The following is a 24,423-nucleotide window of genomic DNA, read 5'->3' as shown; positions in this document are numbered from 1 at the left end:
AAGGTTTCCTCCCCAGAGTTTGGACCCTGACTGTCTTGCAGGCAAGTCCTGTTTATCCCATGTATTTGCCATCACAGGGGTAATTTTTTTGTTTCTCTCTTTATGGAAAAAGTTTTGAAACTTTGTACCCATTTTTTCCATTTCCTCCATTTCCCTTCCTACCATTTAAATGGTGTCACTCTTGCAGCAAGATGGAGTGAGTCACTTCAATTTGCTGCTCCAGTCCCAAATCCAGGTGAATTTTTCTCAGTTGGGATCATGTGGGTGAGTTGGGAAGAAGGAGCGCTTCATCTTGGAGGGCTGGGATCTGGGGATATTTCTTAGGGTGAAAGAGAGCACTTTGCAGGTGACTGCCTCTCCAGCAAATCCTGAGCACACCTGTTAACGCCAAGCCAAGGGTGTGCATGCTCAGATGGCATCTGTTTAGCAGCAGGGCATTTGGAGAAATGAAGTCTATCACAATACTTAAAAAGCTGGATAAAGGAACAGATGGCTTTGGTTAGAGATGATCTGGCTAATGAAATGAGGGTTAACACTGAAACTGAGAAACAGTTGCTTAGGCACTGTATTTAGCCCATGCATCAGGGTACGGAGCAGCTCCGATGGCTGCTGCTGAGAGATCCATGGCCCCTTTTCCCCGCTGCTCCTGTTTCTGGGTGGGCAACATTCCTTGCCAGGCCTCGCTCTGGCTTTGGAGCAGAAAGGAGCAGGACAAGAAAACCAGGTGGTAAATCTATTTTCAGAAGATATATATTTCCCAGGAATTAATGCAAACTCAAAGCAATTCCCTTTTCCATTTTCCTTGCCTCTGTGTACCTGTTTCCACCCAAAAAACCAGCCCAGTAAAACCATAGCCAGCCCAGTAAAACCGTAGTATCACCCTGGGGAGGACTGCAATTAGAGGGGAACGAGGTTGTTTTGTTTCTTCCTGAGCTGCAAGTGAGGTCTGCAAGTGCAGGGTTAGCTCTGTGGTACTCCTCTCTTTTACATGAAAAGTAAAATTTCTCCGAGGCCTGATCGTGCTACTTGATGTCAGGACACAGGGGCTCAGCTTTCCCACTTCTCTGTTGCTGGACGAAAGCTCAGTTCGGTCCCTGTGAAGAACACTGATGTGGTGAAATTTGGACAGGGAACATGCACGTGTTGTAAGGCATTGGTGGGAGGAAATATTAATTAACAGACAGGAAAGCAAAGCCATAATTTTGAACAAGTGCTTGCATTGAAGCAGGTCCCTTTTCTGGGCCAGGCGAATTGCCAGGCAGATCCCCAGTTGGTCTCAGTGGCCCAGCAAGAAAACCCAGTGAGGAGAAGGCAGGAGAAGTCATGCGCTACTCACAGCATCCCAGCAGTGTTGTCATGTCTGTGCACCAGCGTTATTGCAATTGTGTCTTCGAAGACATGGGCTGAGCAGGGAGGGGCATCAGTGTCAGCCTCCGGCACATCCACCCCTGGAAAAGCCAGGTGTAACCTCAAACAACATGGGGGAATGTAGTTGTGGCTACTCGTCTTTGCCAAAGTAGTGTTGGTGGAGATGTGGGAGGAAAGACTTTCCACAGGTCAAGGTGAGCTTGCAGCAGGCTTTGGGACGTGCAGTGTTACTGCAAGGGATGCATTATTGTGGGATGCAGTTCAAAAGCAACACGCCCACATGCCCTACCTCCCTACCTACCTTTGCACCTGCACACCTCTTGGCGGGTGGATGCTGCAGGCCAAGGTTCGTGGGAGAGGGGCTGCTCCTCCTGTGGGACTCGTGTCCTGTGAAGAAAGGATTGTAGGAAATATCCCCATGGGCCCACGTAACACCACCTCTTGACAGCTGGTGCCTCCCTGCACCTCTGTTGTGTCCTGGAGCAGGTGGGCTCTAGCACACACTTGCTGTCCTCAGGCTGTGCCCTTTTTTTAATTTGTGAGAGATCTTTGGTGGGCCTGTCAGCATCATACATTTTCCAGCACTCTAAGGGACACCATCTGCTCAAAAAAGAGCTGTGAACAAAATGTCCCAGATGCTCAGAGTTTACCAAAAATGAAATTGCTTTAAAATCCCATATGCTGCATTGTTTTCCTTCCAGGTTTGGCTGACGGCGGAGGGGAAGTGACTGAGGCAGTTTCTGATTAGTTGCTGCATTTTCCTTTCTGGCCAAAATCACTGGGGCTGAATGCTGTCACTTCTCGCCTGTTTGACAGAAGGTTTTCTTCAGCCTCCGCTGCTGAAAGCCAGAGGTTACTGAACTCAAAGACCTCCCCCTTTGTTACTTTTAAAGTGAGCTTGCTTGACTTTTGCTATCGCAGAAAGCCTTGCAGTTAGGGATGTGGTTAACGCTGATACTTCAAGCATACTTCTTTCCAGGCACCTGATTTTGGGGCCTGTCTTGTTGATGTGGGGCAATAGCACCTCCTTGCCCAAGGAGAGCCATGCCCGACAGCCACTTGTCATGGCCTGCAGCTCCTTAGTGTGGCAGTGCCATGGGGCAGCATCAGGTGCATGCAGAGGGAAAACCTGGCCAAGATCTTTGGATTTTGTGGGGTTACAAAAAGCAAATGCTGTGAGGAGCCATTTATTAGTCCAGGATAACACAAGATTTGAATGGAAGAATATTATTTCAGCTCTAAAAATAGCTCCTTCAGCCTTAAAACACTGACAAATGTACACAGTGGTTGCCTTTCTGTGAGAGCAGCTGTCTTCTCCCTTGGCAGTGCCACTGCCGCACATGCGGCCACTTAGGTAAGGGCTCAGGGGACCTGCTGGTGCTGCGCTTGCTCTGAGGACCTGTGTTTTGAGGGGTTCATAATCCCCAGGGATCAAAGAGATGAAATCTCTTCAGTGTGTGCCATGAGGGCCAGAGCTGCAGGGCAAAGGACCATTGCTTGGCCGCTAGAAAGACAGTATATAAAATACTGATAAACTGCTGATGTATAACTCAGCTCACTTCTGGGGGCTGGCGTGGATTTAGGCAGGTGGCTGTCTTGTGTTGGTTCATAAGGGATAGCATCAGGGCAAAACTTTGAATAAGTGCCACTTTATTTGGGTTTTAGGAGAAGAAACAAGACAGTCAATAAATAACATCAGTCATACTGCATCCTGGCAGAGAGAGAAGGGAAGAAGAGGAGAAAAAAGTGGTAGCATTCACATTGACTTAATCCCATGAAGGTCAGACAGTGAAGGGATCCCTCTACCCCAGGAAACATTCCCAAATGGTTATCACCAAGCTGTTTTGCTGGGAATGTTTCCTCTCAAAATTCTAGCCACAAAGATGCTTTACAGAGACTGCAAAGCCCACAATCCAGTATGAAAGGGAAAGGAGGTGGGAGAGGACAGCCTGGCTGAGGCTGTTCCTGGGGTCTCTTGCTACTGGGTGGCTGCTTCTTTCAAGTCTTCCAAAATACTTAGCAAATGGGCACCACTTCCCAGGAGGACCACAAAGATGTTGCCGCCAGTTTTGGGTGGTGAGCCCTCTTCAGTGCCTCTGCGGGCTTTGGAGCAGGCAGCACATCCAGAGCCGCATGCTGGGTAGGTGCTGCTGAGACTGGGGAGGGAGGGCAAGGAACGGGACAGAGAAGGAACCAATTTACAGCCAATTCACAGCCCATTTCATGGCTATGCCAGGGACAGTGTGCAGCCAGAGGGCCCATGCACGGTGCTGGGGCTGAGCCCGGGGCTTGTTTTTGGCGGAGACTGGGGCCGGCAAGGACCAGCCATGCCCGAGGGGTGCTCTGAGGTTCCAGGAGGAACTGTGGTCGCGCCCCACCACCCCAAAACCGGCGGTCAGGGCGCAGCAGGTTCTGCTGCCAACCGGCTCCGCGGAGCCCCGAAGCCGCGCACGGCCGCTCCGCGCCGCCCTGGCGGCGGCTGCAGTCCCCGCCCACCCGGGGCGGGGCCGGGGCAATGCCGGGCCACCTCCCCGGCCCCTGCCCGGCTTTCTTGGCCTAGCCTGCTCCCCGCTCGCCGCCACCGCTGGGGCCAGAGCCAGAGCCGCGGCCGCCCGCAGATAGGAGCCGCCCCCACAACGGCTGGGAACGAACGTTGGGAGGGCGAGACCGTCCGCCCCCTCCTGTCGCCGCCCTGTCGCACTGCACCGCGAGTCGTCACTCCCCCTGCCCAGTCCCCCTCCCTGGTCGCGGTCTGGGTGCCCTCGGCGGGAGGTGGTGGTGGGGAAGTCCCGCAGGAGGGCGACCCCCGCCGTGGGGAGCAGGCGAGCTGCCTGCCGCGGTGTGCCGGGGGGCTGCAGATGGCGAGCGCTCCCCTCCCCGAGGGGCTGGCAGCAGGGCCTGGCCCGGCGTGGGGCACCACAGGTGCTGCAGCACTCGGGAGGAGCTGAAATCCCACTGCTGTCTGTCCTGGAGCTTGCTGATTTACGCCAGGTAGACACAGGGTGGATAAGACGACTAGAGCCACTTGACCCAGGGCCTGAAGCACCCAGCTATGGAAGAGATCTCTTAGGTCATGATTTCGGCATCCCTCTTGCCCATGAGCCCTCTAAGTCTGTCCTTTCAGGGTTGAGGGATGTGATGATGATACAGCTTGTACTCTAAATAGGGACAGGGAGATGGAAAAGAGAGCTGGAGAGCAAAAAGCATAGCAATGCATACAGAAAGAAGAGGAGGGGGATTCTAAAACAGTGTCATTGGGGAGCCAGAGACAGTGAGATGGAGAAAGGACAAAAGCGACAGGCTACAGGGCAGAGAGGGAGGAATTAAAAAAACAGGGATGGGGAGCCAGACAGAGAGAGGCAGAAATAAAATGGGGAAAAGCAATGAGCCACAGGGCAGAGAGGGAGGAATTGATAAATAGGGAAGGGGACCAGACAGAACATGATGTAGAATGGAAAAAAACAGCAGCAGGCTACAGGGAAGAGGGAGGAATTAAAGAACAGGGACTGGGAGCTGGACAGAGAGGCATGGAGAAAGGGGAAAAAAAACCCAGCAATGGGCTACAAGATGGATAGGGAGGAAATAAAAAATAGTGGCAGGGAGCCGGACAGAGAGTGATGGAGAAAGGGAAAAAAAAAAAAATACACAAACTTGCAACAGGCTACAGGGCAGAGAGGAAGCGATTAAAGACTCGGGACAGGGAGTGGGTCAGAGAATGGAAAGATAGTGACAGGCCGCAGGGCAGAGAGGGAAGAATTAAGAAATAGGGACAGGGAGCTGGACAGAGAGAGATGAGGAAGGACAGATAATAGCATTGTGCTACAGGGTCAAGAGGGAAAAACTGAAAAATAGGGACCAAGAGCTGGAAAAAGGAGAGACAGAGAAAGGACAAATTGCAATAGGCCACAGGACAGAGAGCGAGGAATTAAAAAACCGGGACTGGGAGCAATCTACAGAGAGACGTTGGGGAACAAAAATTTAGAGAGCACAGTATACAGGGCAGAGAGGGAGGAATTAAAAAAATTAAGTAGGGACAGGGAGCCGGACAGAGAGACTGAGAAGGGGAAAAGTCGTGACAGGCTTCCAGAGACAGAGGGAGGCATTAAAAATTAGAGACAGGGAGTTGGGCAGAGAGAGATGGAGAAAGAAAAAAAACTGCGCAGGCTACTGGGCAGAGAAGGATAGTTTAAAAATGGGGACAGCGAGACAGACAGAGAGGGAGGGAGAAAGGAAAGAAGCAATGGGTGATGTGGTCTTCAGGAAAACAAGGACTCTACAATCCCAGAGGAGGCCGTGGGGACCCAGCAGGCACAAGGAAGGGAGGCTGAAGAGTGATTCATCTTGCCCTCCAGCACAACTGAACACATGTACTCTCCTTGGAAATGCACCACAGTCCCTTCAAGCACCTGCCACATCCACAGAGCCTTAGGGAGGGGCATTTGCAGAAGTGATCCCTATACAGCTCAGGGCCATATGAAGACCCCAAGGAGGGGGCCAGGAGAGGCTGCCCAGATCAGAGTAAGGAGGGGAAGAGATCAGAAGGGAGGTGACCTGGGCTGGGAAATTGCTTCAAATAGAAGAATGCTGGTGTTCAGCTAATCCAAGGCAATGTCCAGACTCTGGGCCTGTATCCTACAGCATGCTCATGGTACAGAGCCACAAGTCCTTGCTGTCCTGGTACTCCACGAGGCCTGGGAAGTGGCTGAAGAAGGACTGGTGCCCCCCAGTCTCTTAGTGCCATCGTCCTCCAGTGTAGAGCTGGCCACAACAGCCTGCCTGCATGGTCCTAGAGGATCCCAGTGAGGTCATGCTTGTGATTGTCGTTGGGCTGAGTAGGTGTGACGATCTGGGTGAGCATCATGAAGGGAAGGAAAGGACACAAGATCACAAGGACAAGAAGCAGTAGGGGAAATTTCAAATGAGGTTAAGGAAAGATAAAAACCCCAAACCCGTGATGACAGTGGACCAGCGCTGGGCCAGGGGCCAGTGACTTTCAAAACTCACTTGAGGATATCTAATCTGGTTTATCCGTGAGCTAAGGCAAACATCCTAAACACAGCGAAGGATGCTGAGTGGTGGCCTAACATGAAGAAGGATGTAGATTGCTGGTGTAAGAACAGTCTTTCTTATGCCATGACCAAAGCATGTTATGCTGGAGTAAAAGCCCCAATCCAGCACCAACGTATCGAAGGCCCATGGACACAACTGCAGATTGACTCTGAAGGACCTCTGCCAGTGACAGTTTGAAACACCAAATGCATCGTAGTAGGAGTGGATCCATTTAGTAAATGGTCATAAGCCCTCCATTTCGAAACCAACATGGTGGCCGCTACTGCAAATCTGCTGTTTAAAAACATCTTTTCTTGGTGGGGTCAGCTTCACACCATCCGATCAGTAGTGTCTGATCTCAGCATCCACGTTGTTGCATGAGCAAAACATAATGTCCCACCCTGGCTCTGTCATCCCGTGGCACAGGGAAGACGGAGATGCCAGTAAAGGGGGTGCATTTGGCTGTTGAATGTGGGGTCCAATGTGGGGTGATGCAGGTGAAAGAAACCCACCCGGGGCACCCCTGTTACAGCCACCTGTGCCAGGCAGGAGGGCAGACAGGGCTCATGGCCACACTGCCCAGGACTAGCCCTGAGATTGGTGAAAAATCTTTTCCTTATCTCAAGACTGAACATCTCCTGTTTCACACCACACCTGTTGTCTTTCATCTTCCCTCCATGCACCATGGTGGAGAACCTGGCTCTGTATTGTCCATAACCTCCTTGTAGGTACTGATAGGCTGTGATGAGGTCTCCCTCAGCCTTCCCTTCTCCAGGTTGAAACAAACTCAGCTCCTTCAGCCTCTACTCAAAGGCAAAGTGCTCCAGCCCCTGACCATGTCGGGCTCCTTTGCTAAAGCTCCTCCAGTTTGCCAATGTTACCTGTATTGGGTGTCTCAAAACTGGATGCAGTATTCTGGATAATCCCTTCCCTCAATCTCCTGGCCCCTGCTCCTGGTCATATAGCCCAGGATACTGTTGGCCTCCCTTGCTTCAGGGCACACGGCTGCCTCCTGTCCAGATTGCTGACCACCAAGACCTTCTCCATAGAGCTGCTCCCCGGCCCAGCAGCCCCCAGCCTGCATCATTGCCAGGTTTAGTCCCCTGCAGAGGCAGAAACTGGAATTTGTCCTTGTGGGATTTCATGAGGTTCCTGCCAATACGTGCTTGCCTGCTCCTTAAACCCTTTCCCTAAGCACAGACTCCTGGAGACCTTTTCAGTAAAGACTAAGGCAAAGAAGGCATTGAGTCCCTCACTCCCATCTATGTCTGCTGTTATTAAATCACTCTTCCCATGCAGCAGCAGCCGCCATGCGTTTTCCTTGTTTGGCCTTTGTCTTTATTGAGCAATAACTCAATCTCACCAGGGTGAGCATGGAAATGGGGGGTGACACGTGCCCTGGACCACCTTCCTGGTCTGTCCATGCCACCAAGGGCATAGACCAGTCTCCTTTCTCCTGAACCTGCATGTCTTCAACCCCCTTCAGGAGACCAGGCTTTGCAGCACAAACCCACTGGTGTGTGCCCTCACCCTCCATGGTCATAAGCTATACACTGATTACTTTCTCTCCTGGGCACGTTCTAGCCCAGCCCAGCTGTGTCCAAGCTCTCCCACCTCCCCTGCCCTCTCTCCACCTCCCTGCCCTCTGCCCAGCCCAGCCCAGTCTCAGCTGGCCCCATGGCAATGCCCCTTGCAAGGTGCTGCAGACTGGGCACTCTGGGCACTCACACCACAGCCCCATCCCCTCTGAGGGACACAGCAGCTGCTGGCGGTCAGCCCCAGAGATGGGGGACATCTGTAGCACAGTGAATCAGAGGTCAGTGGCATCCTGTGTCCCCTACTCTTCTCTCCAGGAGATCCTAAGAGGGCTGCAGCGTTTCCTTGCCATCCCCTCTCCCCAGGCCAGCACAATAGCCCTGGCTCAGGGTGTCTGCAGGCTGCTCCTGCTGCCCCAGGGCCAGAGCAGCCTGCCCTGAGCTGGTGCAGCTGAAAAGGGATTTTCATTTCCCATTCAATCCTGCTCCACTGAGGATGGATCTTAGACAAAGATGTTGCTGCAGGTTCATTTATTTTGCTAAAATACATAGAGAGCCTGGCTCCTCATTTACACAAAGTCTTTGGATCACACAAGACAGGTGGATACATCTGTAGGAGGGGATGAATAATGACATTTCCTTGTAGACAACATCATCACAAGAGGAAAAAGATAAAAACCAACAAAGGAAAGACAGGCTTGGCCTGTCACAACACACACAGGGAGCCACTTCAGGGAGCCACTTGCAGAGGAAGGTTGGCATTCTATGGTTGCTGAAATAAATCCAATCAGTTTCCTCAGGGCATCCTTGAGCTCCTTGTTGCTCATGCTGTAGAAGAGGGGGTTCACTGTTGGGAGCATCACCGTATACAGAACTGCCATGACCAGATTCAAAGATGGTGAAGAGATTGAGGGGGGCTTCAGGTTGGAAAACATGCCAGTGCTGAGAAATAGAGAGACCATGGCCAGGTGAGGGAGGCACATGGAAAAGGCTTTGTGCCATCCCTGCCCAGAGGGGATCCTCAGCACAAACCCAAAGATCTGCACATAGGACAGCACAATGAAAATAAAAGAGCCCCAAAATAGAAAAGCACTAAACCCAAGAAGCCCAGCTTCCCTGAGGCAGGAGTTGGAGCAGGAGAGCTTGAGGATCTGGGGAAGTTCACAGAAGAACTGGCCCACAACATTGCCTTGGCAGAGTGGAAGTGAAAACGTATTGGCAGCGTGCAGCATGGCATTGAGAAAACCACTGCCCCAGGCAGCTGCTGCCATTTTGACGTGAGCTCTGCTGCACAGGAGGATCCTGTAGTGCAAGGGCTTGCAGATGGCAATGTAGCAGTCATAGGACATGATGGTGAGAAAATAAAACGCTGCTGACATCAAAAAGAGAAAGAAGAAACCTGGGTAGCACGTCCCGAGAAGGAAATGTCCCTGGTGTCCCACAGGGAAGTGGACATGGATTTGGGGACAGTGGTGGAGATGGAGCCCAGGTCAAGGAGGGAGAGGTTGAGGACGAAGAAGTACATGGGTGTGTGGAGGTGGTGGTTGCAGGCTATGGCTGTGATGATGAGGCTGTTGTCCAGGAGGGCAGCCAGGTAGATGCCCACGAAGAGCCAGAAGTACAAGAGCTGCAGCTCCCACGTGTCTGTGAATGGCAGGAGGAGGAACTCGGTGATGGAGCTGCTGTTGGATGTTTGCTGCCTCAGGGCATGGGGCACTGTCCAAGGAGGAAAAGGCAGTGACAGGCTGGGGGAGACATCTCAGAGCAAAATAAAGGTATTTCTTACGGATCTTCCCCCTGCTACACTCACCCCCTTTCCCTTTCCCAGGAGACCTTCCTTCAGCTCCATGGCTGGAGCTCTGGATTATGCTGGCTTAGTGTCCTGTAAGGAGCAGAGCTTCTGCTCACTGGCTACCCAGGAGTCAGCCCTGCTCTGCAGCAGTGGGTTCATGGGAATGGTAGGGGCAGGAGCCAGACTTGGGGGTATTTTTACAGCTCCCTCCCATCTCACCTGCGGTGTGTTCTTGGCAGTGACAAGTTAGGGGAGATTTATCTGAGAAAAAAACGTCATTGCTCATATAAACCCCCCCAAACTGCCTCTCCCCTTTCAGAGACCTTTGTGCAGCTCCCCTGCCTGAGTGCTGGCTTGTCATGGCTGAGGGTGCCACTGGGAGGAGGGGACTCTGCAGTGGGCTCTGCAGGAGTTAGTCCTGCCCTACAGCAATAGGTAAGTAAGAACCAGAGATCTGTGTGCTTCCATTCAGATATCCTGAAGGGAGAGTCAGCTTTTTCCTAGCCCATGCACTGCATTGCCCAGAGCCCCACTGGTTAGAAGGGGGTTTGGATATCTCCCTACCACAGAGACATTTGCATGGCAGGACCCAGAGGGTGAGTGTTAGAGCTGCAGCTGAAACCCTCATCCCCAGAGAGCCCCAAAACCAGAACAGCAGCACGGGCAGGTGGAGACACAAGGAATATACCACAGTGCTTCCGCCAGGGGAGGCAAGGCCAGGGAGGGAAAGATGGACACTCAGGAGAGTTTGCTCTGCTGGAGTTCTGGCTTCCAAGGAGTTGACTCATGCCTATAAAAAACACGCCTTTGAGGGTTGACAGGGAGCTTCTCCCATTGCCCTGCTGGACTATTCTGTTAGCACTGTCCTCTCATTCCCTGCCCATGTCTCTGCTGCCTGGAGCTTCCCTGTCTGAGTTGTTTTGATATCCCTGGCTCTCCTCCCTGTCATCACTCACAGACCTCATCCCACCTGCTGTGTGTTCAGCTCTGCCCTGCAGATACCTCCTGGCAGCAGGGCACTGCCCAGGGGCATCTCTGTGCATGCAGGGGTGAAGGAGCAGCTCAGACAAGTCCTAATGAGACCTGGGGTCTCAGTGCCTTCTCCAGAAGAGAGAAATAAATTCCCATTGCCAACTGCCCACCCAGACAAGCAAGAGGAGAAAACTCTAAGCACAGACACCTTTCATTTCAGGTAACCCCCACCTTGACCTTCCTCTTTAAAACTCCCTTCAGAAATGTTCTGGGGGTGATGTGGAGCTCTGAGTGGCCCTGACCCACACAGCACCCTCTCGACAGCAGAAGGACCCTGCCCTGCCAGGGGTCGCTCCTTCCACACACAGCTTCTCTGCACAGCACTGTGAGGAGCTCCCTGGGCAGGCTGAGTGCTGACCCTGGCAGGTGGCGGAGTCACTGCCCCAGCACACAGCCCCCTGGGGTGCAGGGACCCTGCTCTGAAGGACAGCCCTGGGCACCCCTTGCTGCACATGCAGCTTCACAGCACTGCATCCATCCCTGGAAGAAAGGAGCTGTGGTGCCCTGTCCCTCTGAGGGTGCAGCAGGGAATCACTGCTCATGACTACATTCTCCTTGAAACTGGAGAAACTGTGAGGGTTGTTCTGACAGATGCTTCAGATGTGCCATCTTTTGGAGACCCCTCCAGGATACTCATGTGCACTGCCCTGCAGCCAGAGTCTTACCATATAAAGACCTGTGAAGATTTCTCCCACATTGAGAGCTCAGCCATTGTCCTTCTTACTTCTCTCTGCTTCACTTGTCTCCCCTCGGTGCCTGCAGACAATGCCCTCAGCCCTGCTGTGCTTTGCAGGGGAGCTGCTCCTGGGCAGAGCTGTCTCTCTGCAGTGCTGCTTGCTTGCCATGAGTTTCCTCCATCCCAGGAGCCCGGCCCAGCTCGGCAGCAGAGGACCAGCCCAAGGCATTGCCCATTCTGGGCTCCCTGGAGATGTCCCAGGGGCTCCAGGGCTGACAGATCCTGAAAGGCAGCAGAGTCATCCCTGGGGAATGTACTTTTTAGGACCAATTATTCCTCCTAAAGAGTGGAGCAAGACTGATCTTAGAAGCATGGTTTGTCCTATCAGTGCATTGACATCTACAAGAGGTGTAAGTGTTCCTCCCCCCGGCAACCACTATATCTGTCCCATAACAAAAAGGACACGCAGGCAGTGACAGGGAGGTGTTGGTTGGACCCTGTGCCGGGCAGAGATTCAGCTGAAGCAATGCAGGCATCCCATCCCCAGCTGGAAGCCCTCAGGATGAAGTGGGATTCAGCTCTGCCCATGCACCCCACAGACCCACAGTGTTAAGGGATGTCAAGACTGGCCACCACTTCTAGTTGTTCCAGCCGAGGACCCCTCCTGTCATGCCACTGGCGCCCCGTACAGGCCAGTACCACCCAGTACAGTCCTGCCTGGCTGCTGGAGCCCAGCCCGGTGCCTGGGGATCTGGAGTCTTTGCAAGGCAGAGGGATGCAGCTGCCCCTTTCCCGCTTGCACGTGTAACTTGTAGTGAAGCTGAGCATGCATCCCAGAGACACACACAGACACACATGCGTGGAGGACACTGACACGGCCAGTCACACAGACTGCCACAGATGAGGTGCTGCCATCAAAAGCACCGACATGCAGGACTCACATAGAACACAGAGACAGCCACGTCTCCTCCTCCTCTTGGGCTGGCAGAGACAGGAGGTCACCAGTGCAGGCACACAAATGACACTCTCTAGGTTCACAAGCACATGCATGGTCACAGATCCTTTGCATACTGGCATGGCCCCTCTGTCCCCCTGGTAGCCCTGCCCAGATCTTGTCCCTCTGACCCACCCCACAGGTCCCCTGCACATTGGCTGGTCCATCTTGGTGCTCCCTGCAAACAAGCAGCACTCACACATTTGTCCTGCAGGCACCCCACACTTGCGTACCTCCCCAGGTGCCAGCACGGACCCTTTGCCCACCTGATACCCCAGCCTGAACCCAAGGCCCACTTAGTCACCAGCTGGTCCAGCTTGAAGTTTGCTGGTGAATGCACATGCACATCCCATGCATAGCAGGTTTGGGGAAGATACAAACAGAGAGCTTCTCACTCGCCTCACTCATACTGGTCCCACCCAGTAGGTGGTTTTCAGGACACACACCGTTCCCGCCCCAGTGCCTGGTGGCCGAGAGCCCCACTCGCTCCAGTAGCTGCACTGACACCCCCCCACTAACTCCACTAGCTGCACTGGGCCCCACGCCAGTAGCTGGCACCACAAGCCAGGGGTGCCTACACCCCCTGGTTGACTCCAGTAGCTGGCACCCAGTCCACCCACACCAGCCCTCACCAGCTGGCACATAGTCCTTTCAGTTCACATACACACAGGATAGAGAGTGAGATTACACAGAGAGATAGTTAAGAAAAGATTTAACAAGAAATAAGAAGACAGGACAGATGTCATCTGTGTCCTGCTACCAGTCACTTGTCTCTGGAGACTCTGGTGTCATCAGGTCATCATCTGAAAGTTCTTCAATAAAATTAGAGGGGACAAATCCTCTTGTGCCATCAGTCAGCTCTCCCACATAACAACCATCTTCATCCACATCTCCAAAGATGTAAACATACTGTCCAGCAACTAGAGGAAGCTCTAGTTCAGGCTGCTCATTGGAACCGTCAAAAGGATCATAGCTGTATCGAGCTATGAATGTTCAAAGCTCTGCCGGTTGTTTTCTCGTAGCCTCCAGGTGGATGGGCTCCTTGTCTGCTCCCAGGATAGCCTGGTGCGGCTTGGAAATGATACGGTTGGATCTTTCTCTTTCCAGCCGTTCAAGTTCCTGAAATAGCTGCTGGCGTTGTTCCTTTAGCTTTTGACAGAGATCACTCAGTTCAGTTACCTGGGTTCAAAACAGTTGCAGGGTTTCTTTATGCTCCCTGCATACTTCTGTCTGAGCCCTCTGCAAATACTCGACTTCCTCATCTTTCCTCTGGAATGCTAACTTTGTCTCTTTATGTTCCTTCTCCAGCTGTTGACTTCTTTCTGCCATTTCTGTTGTGGCTTTCAGTTTGCACTCTGCCTCTTCCAGCTGGGTTTGAAGACAGACGTTTGTCTGGGTGGCAGAATCTGCTCCTCTGCCACTCACCTTAGTTGCCCTTTCTGTCAAACCCATCTGCCCAAAGAGGCAAGCATTTTCTTCAGCCAGTCGGGTGTTTGCATTTGTCATTCCTGAAAGCTGCACCTGTAACTCCTCACAAGTTCTGCTGTGGGTGCTCACGTAATAGGAGCCCTCTTCATCTGCAGCCACTTGGGCCTGAAGCTCCTCAGCCACCTTCTGTGAGAAGTCATCCTGCTCGTCCCATGATAGCAAAGCTCCGGCAGGCTCTCCCATTTCTCCAGCCCTCTGCTGAGGAAAGGATGTCATACACAGTTCCTCAGTGGAGCTTTGGATGGGCAGTGGCACGCGAATATTGATCAGGTGATCGCTGGTCTGCAGTTGCCCGTCTCTTTCTTGCAGCTGCTTGCTAATAAGACCCAGCTTAACAATCTTCTGCTTGAGCTGTTCCCACACCTCCCACACTTCAGGAGAGCTTGCCTTCCTCAGAAGACAGTTCTCCTCTTGAAGGACACTGCATTGCCTCTCGAGGTCCTTCTGGGCACTCTGGAGGTGGGCATTCTGCTCCAACAGCCTGCTGTGACTGCTACAAGGCAGCCAGTCCTCCTGCTGCCCTACAGTCTGAACACCCACCTCTGCCACAAACCACCCACTGCCAGTCTGTCCTTGCGGCAGGGAGTCCAAGCAGTGCAGCACCAAGTCTTGCCCCACAGCCTTGAGCAAAACCTCCATGCTGTTACCTTCTTCCTGGAAGCGAGCGTCTTTTAAGCTATTGCAGGTTTTCCGCTGCCCTTCTCCATCGTGGGAGGAAGATGCCATGAGGCTCTCCAAAGAGCAGGGCTTGATGGCCCCAGTACCCAGGAGGGTCTGCAGGTGGTGCCAGGCCATAGCCTTGGCCCTGGCCTCATTGCAGGTAGTGGGCTGCTCGCCATCGAACTGCTCCAGGATGGACTTTAGGAAGCATCTCCTCTGCAGCAGCAGTTTGTCTTGGAGGCAGAGCATGCGTGGCCTGCTCACCATTGGTTTCCCAGTGCAGCTTGCTGAGGATGTCCTGGAGCTTACTGCGAGCCTCACTGCTGCTCCAGGCTCCTCTCACCAGCTTCTTGGCCAGCTGCTGCTGCAGGTCCTGTGACTGATGGATGGCATCATCACGCTGCTGCTGCAGCATCCCCTGCACCTCACACAGCTCAGCCTCCTTCGAGTGCAGCAGCTGGCGGTTCTCCACTGCCCGCTGCCACTGGTTCAGGTCCTGCAACTGCTGGAGCTCCCGTGCCTGACACTGCTCCCATGTGGAGTGCAGCCATTTGGCCAGGAGCTGCTGGTCCCGCTCTGCCACCTCCTTCAGCTCGCGAATTTCAGTGGCGAAGTGGCGGCACAGCTCTTGGGAGCAGAGTTGCTCAGCCTCCAGCTCAGCCTGCAGCCTCTCCAGCTGCCGCTTGTGCTCGTCCTTTTGTGCCAGGCCCCGGTGGGGCAAGGGGTGGCTGCATGCCACAGGCCCCTGTCCCGCACTGGCCCAGCTCTTGGCTGCAGGGATGGCAATCAAACACTGCCACCAACAGCCACCAACATCGCACATCACCCCCTCTCAGCAGCTGCTGCCTCCCTTGACCATGCAGGAGCGGAGACAGCGTCTGCAATCAGCAGGTAGGCGAATATGGTCTTATATGTGTATCCTGGCCCTGAGCACACAAAGGAGGGATGGGACTGCATGGCCTGATAAGGTATGTCCTGGCCTGGACCACACAAAGGAGCAGTGGGGCCGCATGGCCTTACGAGGTATGTCCTAGCCCTGAGCACACAAAATTTGTGTCATCTAATGCCATCTCCTGTGAAAGTGCAGTTATGTTCATCATCTTGTTGAGTCCTTTTGACTAGTCTGGCTTGGAACATCATGAGATATTTTGGTTATTTTAATAGAAAATGACACCTCCTGGGGTGTAACAGGTGAAACTGCCAGTTTTCCTCTCCACACCCTCAAAGTCCAGTGCCAAATTACATCACCCGGGGGCTCCATCATGTCCTGCGGCCCCCTGGGTCAGGAATGATGGTGCTGGGACAGACGCTGGTGCCTATTAGGGAGCTGGTGGCCATGCCATGGTGGCTGTGATGGAGTGGGTCTTAGCCCCGGGCCTGGCTGGCCCTGGGCCCAGCTGACCCGAGCCCCATTTGTTTGGGCCCAGCAGCCCTGCATCAGGGTCCTTGTGTGTGGATGATGCTGAGGGGGTGTATCCCCACAGTCCCTGGGGCTTTGCTACCCCCTCCCAGTGCCCAAAGGGTCCTGACTGCACTCTCCCACCACAGCATGGCCCCTCTGGGGACCAGCCCGGGCAGGCACAGGGGACAGCTCCAGCCCTGCCACCCCTATGGTCTTTCCCCCAGTGCCCCCACTGTGCCAGGAACCCCTCGCACCAAGCAGGGACATGGGAGGGAACAAAGGAGAACATAGGAGTGATGGGAGCATGGGAGATGGGAGGAACAGGGGAGTTGGGGGTGATGGGGGCAGCAGGGGGGCCTGGGCAAGAGAAGCCCTGACCCCATGAGCCAAGGGATTGAGCAGCAGTGGGTCCAGCCGCCCATCCAGACTGCACCTGGGGACACCACCCCTGCCATGGCTGGGGTGGACACTGTCAGGGGTGACAAATGGCTCAGGGAGATGTGGGAGGAGCATGTGGGAAGGGGAGGAACATCCTCCTGAGGGGAGCAGGAAGAGTTATTCATATAAAAAAACCTCAGCCAAGGGCTTGGTGAGCTGCTTACCTGTGACCCTGGAATTCTCTCCTGCCGACCTGCAGGAGAGCGCTTGAGCATCAGGGGATGCTTTGGGGGTCCAAAAGCAATGTTGTCATTGGCTGAGTTTTCAGCACAAAAACTCATCCACAAGCCACCGGGAGGTACTCCTTGCCACAGTACATGCAACCCAGAGAAGGGGTTTTAGCAGGCCACGTATTTACTGAAGAAATCCTTTGTCTTGGGACAAGGGTAACATTTTCTTTTGAAGCAACTATGAAATAATGAAGGTCTTCATTATATTTGCTGAAAAGAAGATTTAAATAAAAACTAAATCATTAATTTACAGCATTTGCTGACAGTGTATTTAGTGAGCCCATAATATAGAACTTTCATTTTTGTGGGCAAGTCCTAACTACATTAGAACAATACTCACATCTTTTTACAAAATCAAAATTAGCCACTGACAAAATTAATTTTTTGCTGGTGCTTAATTTTAGTTTTTAAAGTATTAATTGGCAAACAGAATTTAGAAAACAAAGAGGATCTTAGGAAAATAGAGGACTTCATTATACACATATGAAAGAAATTACTTTTCAAATGAGCTACATCATCTGTTTTCAGGGAGAACAAGGAGACCAAGGAAAAACTCAAGCAGATTCAGAAAAACTCAAGCAATTCAAGCAGGAAGCTTGAATTCTCTCTCTGGTTTTATTTTTAATTCTACGTTTATTTGAGTGTGAATGAGTAATTTGTTGCAGTAACTTTTTGATGAAGTTTCTTGCACATGAGCAAAAGGAAGCAGCCCTTTTCCAAAGCTGCGTGTGGACAGGTGAAGGAGAACAGCAGCGCTAATGCTGCCTCTACTGTGTGTTTGGGTTACAGATGAGAGCTAGGTCTTCTGGGTGCTCCTGTGCAGAGGACTGCTTTGTCAACAGCCTTTCTTCAGCCACAAGACTAGAATCTCCTTTAGCATCTGATTTCCTTGCTACCATTAGGCATTAGTTAGGGAACAGCTCTGCCACAAAGGGTCCTGCTTCCTCCCGAGAAGATTTGCATCACCTGGCAGCAAATAGGCAGTGTCAGAGCGGGACTCTACAACCTGGGCAATATGTGCTTCCTCAACACCATCCTGCAGCGTTTGACTGTGGAGAGCAGGAAAGGAGCCCAGGGCTGCAGCAGGGCTGTGCCAGCCCCAGCTGTCCCCAGCAGTGGCCCCAGCTATGTGCCCGTGCCCCCTGGGCTTGGCTCTGTGTGGGGCAAAGGTGTGTGCTCTACCCAGGGAGGAGCCCCTTCCCAGCAGCAGGCACCTGGGGAGGCCTTGCGTCTGCAGCTGCGGGAGGTGCTGGGTGGTGCCAGCCCAGTTGATGTGCAGTCCCGCACAGCCCCGTGTCACAAAGGGTGTCATAAGGGGTGTCCCCGGGCAGCTCCTGCCATGCTCTCTCCCGGAGCTGGTGGCTGTGCTGGTGAGAGCAAGGGTGGGCTGAGCTCAATGGCAGGGTCACTCGGCTCCTTGCTGTCTGCATTTCAGTCTACATTCTCCTTTTCTTCCTGGAAATTTCATTATTTTTTTCTCCCTCCCCTTCCCGCCAGTTTCAGTTTGTGGAAAACATAATTGTTAGTTTCCTTTTGGACAGGGGATTGCACACATAGAGGCAGGGGAGAAGTGTCGTTAGCCTGTACCTTCGTAGGTGTCAGCTGAGCTCTACCGTTACAGCTTGGGTAGACGCAGGCTGTCAGCATAATTCCTTTTTCCTAGTTATCTTTTATGTAACACATCCCAAGAGGGACAAGCCTAGGGATATGGGTCTAGGGCTCTCCTAAACCAAAACAAGATGATCTCCTTTAAAATCTTATTTCCTTGCAGGCATGAGTGTCGGAATGGCTCTGCCAGAAAGGGACCTATTTCCTCCACAGAAGATTTGCATGGCCTGGCAGCAAAGAGGCAGTGTCGGAGAGGGCCTCTACAGCCTGGGCAATACGTGCTTCCTCAACTCTGTCCTGCAGTGTTTGATGTACACCCCACCACTGGCCAACTACTTGCTCTCTCATGAGCACAGCCAGTCCTGTGAAACCTTGCTACACATTCTATTACATATCTTGGGCAGCTCTGAAGGATGAAAAAACAACAGTGACTCTGGGAAGACAGCTCTTAATTTTCCTCTAGAAGCTGCCTTTGAATATTGCCTTCAGAGCATAGGGAGCGCATTAGTTTGATTTCATGTGCCATGCTCCTACTCCCAGGGAAGATAATTTCTTCCTTCCTGTGGCTAATGAAGTGCCTTCAGAAGGCATGCCTTTAGTGAACCTTTGGCTTTCGGAGTTCCTGCTGCTGATGGAAAGATGCCAAAATGGAGGATGTGGGCATCCTAGATCCTCAGAGTTGCTTCAGAGCTCATTTCCACAGTGCCCTACTGCTGTGGTAAATGATACAGTCAGTGGTGAAGCATGAGGAGGGAGAAAAAAAAACCTCAGGCAAGCCCTAGCAAGCCAAATGAGGTGGCCTCGTCATATGAACACAAACAGAAACTTGTGTGGGATTGTATTAAAAGCTGGAATTTTATGGAGGAGAAAATAATTCCTTGTTTGTCAAACCTCCTTCTTCTGCTTGTTGTGAAGGACACAACAAAATTCTAAGTCCAACCCTAAGGACTCTGAATCTCCTAGTACTCCCAAAACGTCCAGCAATTGCTCCCACACAAAAGGCACCAGGACTGAAAGCTGTTGCTGGTCCTCACTATCCCTTGGCAGCGCATTCACAGCCCCAAAAACTCTGGGACTCTGGTCTTGTCTAGCCTCCTAAGGTTCCATCACTATCTCACTCTCACCAGAGCCCAGCTCCGAAATTGAAAACATATTTTGACTTCCCTCAGAACCTCAGACTACCGCAGTAATAATCATACTTTTAGTCTGTAATTATACCTGAGAACCCTTCAAAGATCCTGTCACTACACAAACACACACCACCCTGCAGGAGGACAGGACAACACAGGGTCAGCCAGTATGACTGTCCGTGGCGCAAGAGGTCCTTGTGTCCAAAAACACTCGGTAAATCCCTGATCCAATGAGATCAAAGACTTTTCACTTTTTCCTCCCCTAATAAATTGAGGCCCTTCTAGTGATCTTTAAAAGATCCTGACCTTAAAATGGCAACTGGGTCAGGTCATTTTTTTTAGTGTTCTCATAAAACCCAAGGCATGTGTTTTATCTGTTCCTAAACTATTTTTCACTTTTCTTCACATTCCTCCCCCGAAAGAGAAAAAAAAAGGCAATGAGTGGTTTGAAAAAAAAGCCAATGAGATGCTCCTGGCCTGAGCATCAGGACATTTCAAATGCTCTGCTTATACATGAGGTTTCCAGTAAGTGTGCCAGGGCATAGGTGCAGCAAGCTGAAAGCTGCAAGGCACACTTACTGCAGTGTGCAATGAGGAATGGCCAGTGCACATCAGCACCCTTGTCCTGACAGAAGGCCATCGCTGAAGACAGTTCTGCTTGGTCAGGACGCTGAACCTCCACTGCACCCACACCCAGCCCTGACCAAAAGGCGACACAGAGAGACACAGAATGACTGTCCATAAACAGCATTTGGCTCAGGGGGCGTGCAGGGCAACAGGGACCCAGACGAACTGATAACAATTCCCTATGGTCACCTTTTTCTCCTTTTCGCCTTCCAGGTGATGCTGGTGAAGCTCCAGGCACCTGCAGCCATTTGCTGTACACAACTCCCCTTATGCCAGATATCTGATACGCATTTAATAAAACAATGCACCCCCAGAGACTTTGTCTGTTCACCTTGAGCTGGGAGGAAGGTACATTTGTGGGTGAGGAAGATCTGCTTTCTCCATTTAATTTTTTGCCTCAACAAAAACACTGCAAGATTCTGACTAGAGGGCAGCACTGAAATCAAAGGGTAAGCGATGCAGAAGGCTCCAACCACACATTTCCACCTGACTGCCTTAAGCAAAACAGACTATAGATCCTGATTGCTCACTTCAACCTGGAATAGTCCCATTCCTCGTCTGAAAGCTACTGCATGCCTGGCTAAGGCCAGACACAGTCCACACAGAGAGCAATCAGAGCTAAACCCTGCACTTTCCTTTGGAGAGTATCCTTGGAAAATTTCTTTGCTGGGTTCTTTGAAAACCTGTAACTGCATGAAAACCTCCCTGACGGGGTGACAGGAACTCCCCGGCTGGGGTAAAACCATCTGCCCTCGGTACCCCCATTTCCCAAGAGCTGGCACCACAGCAAGGGAGCTGCATCCAGCCAGTAGCACTCCCCAGTTGCTTCTCTCACAACAAAGCCTCGGTGCATGCTCCCACCAGGAGGGAGAAACAACTCCCAGTTCTCCAAATCCCCATTTAACAAAGACTGTCAACAGAGATGGGGCTGTCCATGAGCATGAGAAGCCTATGAAGACCAGGAGACAGCAAAGGCACCTGGTCTGACCCCACCAGAGCACGCCTGCTCCAAATCTGAGCAGCCTCCTGTTGGAGAGGAGGCAACTCTACCTTCCCCAGCTTCCATGGCTCATGCTGATGGCCCTTGGGGTAGCAGGAGGAATGCTTTGTCTTATGTGCAAAGAGTTCCCAGAGCTTTCTGCTGGCATTTGCACAGCTCACAGCCCAGGATAGTCCTGATTGTGACCATGGCACAGTTTTTACCCTGCCTTCTCAGACCATGCCAAGCTGTGATACCAGAGCTTTGGTCCCCCTTGTCTCCCAAGGAAAGCTAGAAATGGCGTTATCACTATAGAGCTCCTGTGGGATAGAAAGAAATCTTGTCAGGCAGCAGTTGTGTCCTGCTGTGTAGGCTTTGAACTAGCCCTGGTGACTAAGCTGACCAGCAGATTGTCACTAGAGGACACTCAGGCTGCAAGGGTATGCATTTCCCAGCGTTCACTGACATGCAGGGAGGTCTGCTTTGATGGCCCTGGGCTGGAAGGACATGCACTGCACAGGTGGGCATTTACAGATGTGTTTCTTGGACTTGCCAGTGGAGTAATCACCTAGGGCAGAGGACAACAGCACAAAAGCAGTGAAGTTCTGGCCTGTTTTTCAAGACAAGGAGGCAGTTTCACCTGGATGGGCTCTCCTGAACAGCTGCAGAAGTGCCAGCTGCCTGAAAGCATGCACAGCTCACTCAAGGGGTGGGCTGAGTGTTTTGTACCCCACTAACGCCGGGCAAAAAGAAAGTGTGCTTGCCTTCTCTGAATGAACGGCTGGAGGGCTGTTTCTTTGTTCAGGCATGATCTCCATGTTTGCCCTGGGACATCTACAGGTGGCATACGCTGGAGCCACATACTTCCCATTCCTGGTTATGGAGGGCTCCATGTACTCACGAGAACCTGGAGAGCAGCAAGGCAGATGCACAGCCAGTCCTGTCTTTAGCTGTCTGGAGAGCACCTGCTCTCAGCTCTCAAGGTGATCTGTCTCACCCACCTCTGATTTCAGAGGAAGTTTCGAGGGTTTTTCTTTTTTTTTTAAATCACAGGTGAAAAAACACACACCTACTTTTTAAGGAGAAATGAAAACTACAAGATTAACACTACGGAATCTGTGTAATTACTCTTCTTTCCAGGATACACTGGTCATTTTTTTAAAATCTCAGTGTAGAGCATATCACTCAGTGCTGATATGGGAATAGCAAAATGTCCTCTGTAAATCTTTGAAAAGAACAGTACATTGAAGGAAAGGTGTTCATATAAACTGTAAATGACACACTTCCGCTGTCAAAGTTCATAATGCTTTTGACTATCTTTGCCATCTTCATCTTCTTTGTCTTCACTCTCTACTGATGACACTAGAACTACTGTACCTCAACAGAACATTAAACTGTTCAAGTACTCGTGCAAATCATAGAAAATCCAAAACGCCCTACACAGATGCCTGGAGGTTTTGCTATTATCATCACGTTAATGACACAATAGGTCCTGCCAGGCCTACAACCTGCAAAACCTGAAAATCAATTTATGCAATACACTTTCTAGAAATTAAAATCAGCACAGAGGACCACAGGTATCGATCTTGTTCTGTCCTTGCCAAAACCGCTGGGTGACCTGTCATCAGCCTCAGTGACTGACAGCAGGAAAGACTCTCTCATCTGGCTTAGCTCTGATGCAGCTCTAGGAAAACAGCTCTTTCAGAAAGTCAGGTCTGGTTATGTTGGGAAAGTGTTTCAAGGAAATGTTTTTAAAACTCTAGAATGGTAAGACTAAGCAAGGTAATCTTGCTCCAAGTCTTAGCTCTGCCACAGATAACCTACCTGCTCATTAAAACTGATAAAATTTTATTCCTTGGAAAGCTCTATCTTTCTTTTTTTTTTCTTTTCGCCAAAAGGGTGGCACTTCTTTCCAAATGCAAGACAAGTTACATGGGGTATACAGACAGCCCATGTGTCGTGGTTTAGCCCCAGCCGGCAACTAAGCACCACGCAGCCGCTCACTCACTCCCCCCCTGGTGGGATGGGGGAGAGAATCGGAAGAGCAAAAGCAAGAAAACTCGAGGGTTGAGATAAAAAGAGTTTAATAGGTAAAGCAAAAGCCACGCACGCAAGCGAAGCAAAGCAAGGAATTCATTCACTACTTCCCATGGTCAGGCAGGTGTTCAGCCATCTCCAGGAAAGCAGGGCTCCATCATGCGTAATGGTTACTCGGGAAGACAAACGCCATCACTCCAAATGTCCCCCCTTCCTTCTTCTTCCCCAGCTTTATATACTGAGCATGATGTCATGTGGTATGAAATAGCCCTTTGGTCAGTTTGGATCAACTATCCTGGTTGTGTCCCCTCCCAGCTTCTTCTGCACCTGGCAGAGCACGGGAAGCTGAAAAGTCCTTGACTAGTGCAGCAACAACTAAAACATCTCTGTATTATAAACATTGTCTTCAGCACAAATCCAAAACATAGCCCCATACCAGCCACTATAAAGAAAATTAACTCTATCTCAACTGAAACCAGGACACCATGGAAAACTGAGAAATCCGTCTGTGATCACTTCCATCCCCATTCCTTGGCATTCCAACAATCCTGTCACACTCCTTTCCTTGCCAGCAGTCAAGTAACGCAGCCTGCGCAACATGAACAAGATGCTGATTTGGCCAGTGTTCTGGTTTTGGCTGGGATAGAGTTAATTTTCTTCCTAGTAGCTGGTATAGTGCTATGTTTTGGATTTAGCATGAGAATAATGTTGATAACACACTGATGTTTTAGTTGTTGCTAAGTTATGTTTACACTAGTCAAGGACTTGTCAGCTTCCCATGCTCTGTCAGGTGCACAAGAACCTGGGAGGGGGCACAGAGAAAGGCTGTATCCCTGGCTTTCAAGGGAATTACAAAGTCAGGGCCAAGGAGTGACAGCTGTGTCACTGGTAAGTCACCCCTTCTGTCACTAGAGGAGTGACACATTAATGCTCTGGCAACATTAATGCAAATCCTCAGAGCCCTTCCTTGCTCCTTCCATTTCTCTGTCTCTTCTCCCCCCACTATCATCCTTACATTAATAAACAAGTTTCAAGGCTGGTATGAAAATTTCTGAGCAGATCAAAATCCAAACCCATTTTTGCCCATAAAAAATATTCTACCACTCCTCCCACTTACCTAGTCTTGTCCCAGCTTCTGCTCTTTCACTTGCTTTTCTCCAAAACAGAGGCATGTCATAGAGAGGGGAAAAAACACACCAAACCAAAAACCAATTGTTTTTCTAAGAAAGATCCAAAAGGAAGCAGAGCACAAAGGCCTTTTCCAGAGCCCCTGGAAAGAAAACTGATCATAACTACAGCCTCTGAAAACCCTTTTCCCCCTCCTCTGTTCTTACTCAGAGTTTACACCTGAGGCTTGAATGTCCAGGTTCTGCAGCTG

General features: G+C 51.4%; 1 protein-coding gene across 5 annotated transcripts; it reads right to left on the bottom strand.

Moving 5' to 3' along the window:
- Positions 1-14,745: 14,745 nt before the first annotated feature.
- Positions 14,746-24,221, bottom strand: LOC142409380 (RIMS-binding protein 3A-like). 5 transcript variants are annotated; one of them, XM_075500821.1, is made up of 4 exons: positions 24,163-24,221; positions 21,475-21,576; positions 16,599-16,842; positions 14,746-15,721 (listed from the first exon to the last, which is right to left on the bottom strand). In XM_075500821.1, the coding sequence occupies exon 4, from the start codon at positions 15,415-15,417 to the stop codon at positions 14,746-14,748; it is 672 nt and encodes a 223-aa protein (XP_075356936.1). In that variant the 5' UTR covers positions 15,418-15,721; positions 16,599-16,842; positions 21,475-21,576; positions 24,163-24,221. The 5 variants fall into 5 exon arrangements, with proteins under 5 accessions (XP_075356936.1, XP_075356940.1, XP_075356938.1 ...); XM_075500825.1 differs by having other exon boundaries at positions 14,746-15,717; XM_075500823.1 differs by having other exon boundaries at positions 21,475-21,915; positions 24,163-24,215.
- Positions 24,222-24,423: the final 202 nt, after the last annotated feature.

The sequence above is a fragment of the Mycteria americana genome, chromosome 4 (assembly GCF_035582795.1).
Source record: "Mycteria americana isolate JAX WOST 10 ecotype Jacksonville Zoo and Gardens chromosome 4, USCA_MyAme_1.0, whole genome shotgun sequence".
Lineage (NCBI taxonomy): Eukaryota > Metazoa > Chordata > Aves > Ciconiiformes > Ciconiidae > Mycteria > Mycteria americana.
Note: the sequence above shows the minus strand (reverse complement) of the source record. Positions and strands in the feature narration are given on the sequence as shown.

Coding starts and splice junctions, on each gene's coding strand:
- LOC142409380 (XM_075500822.1), bottom strand. CDS start 15,417: ATGTGCGATGTTGGTGGCTGTTGGTGGCAGTGTTTGATTGCCATCCCT.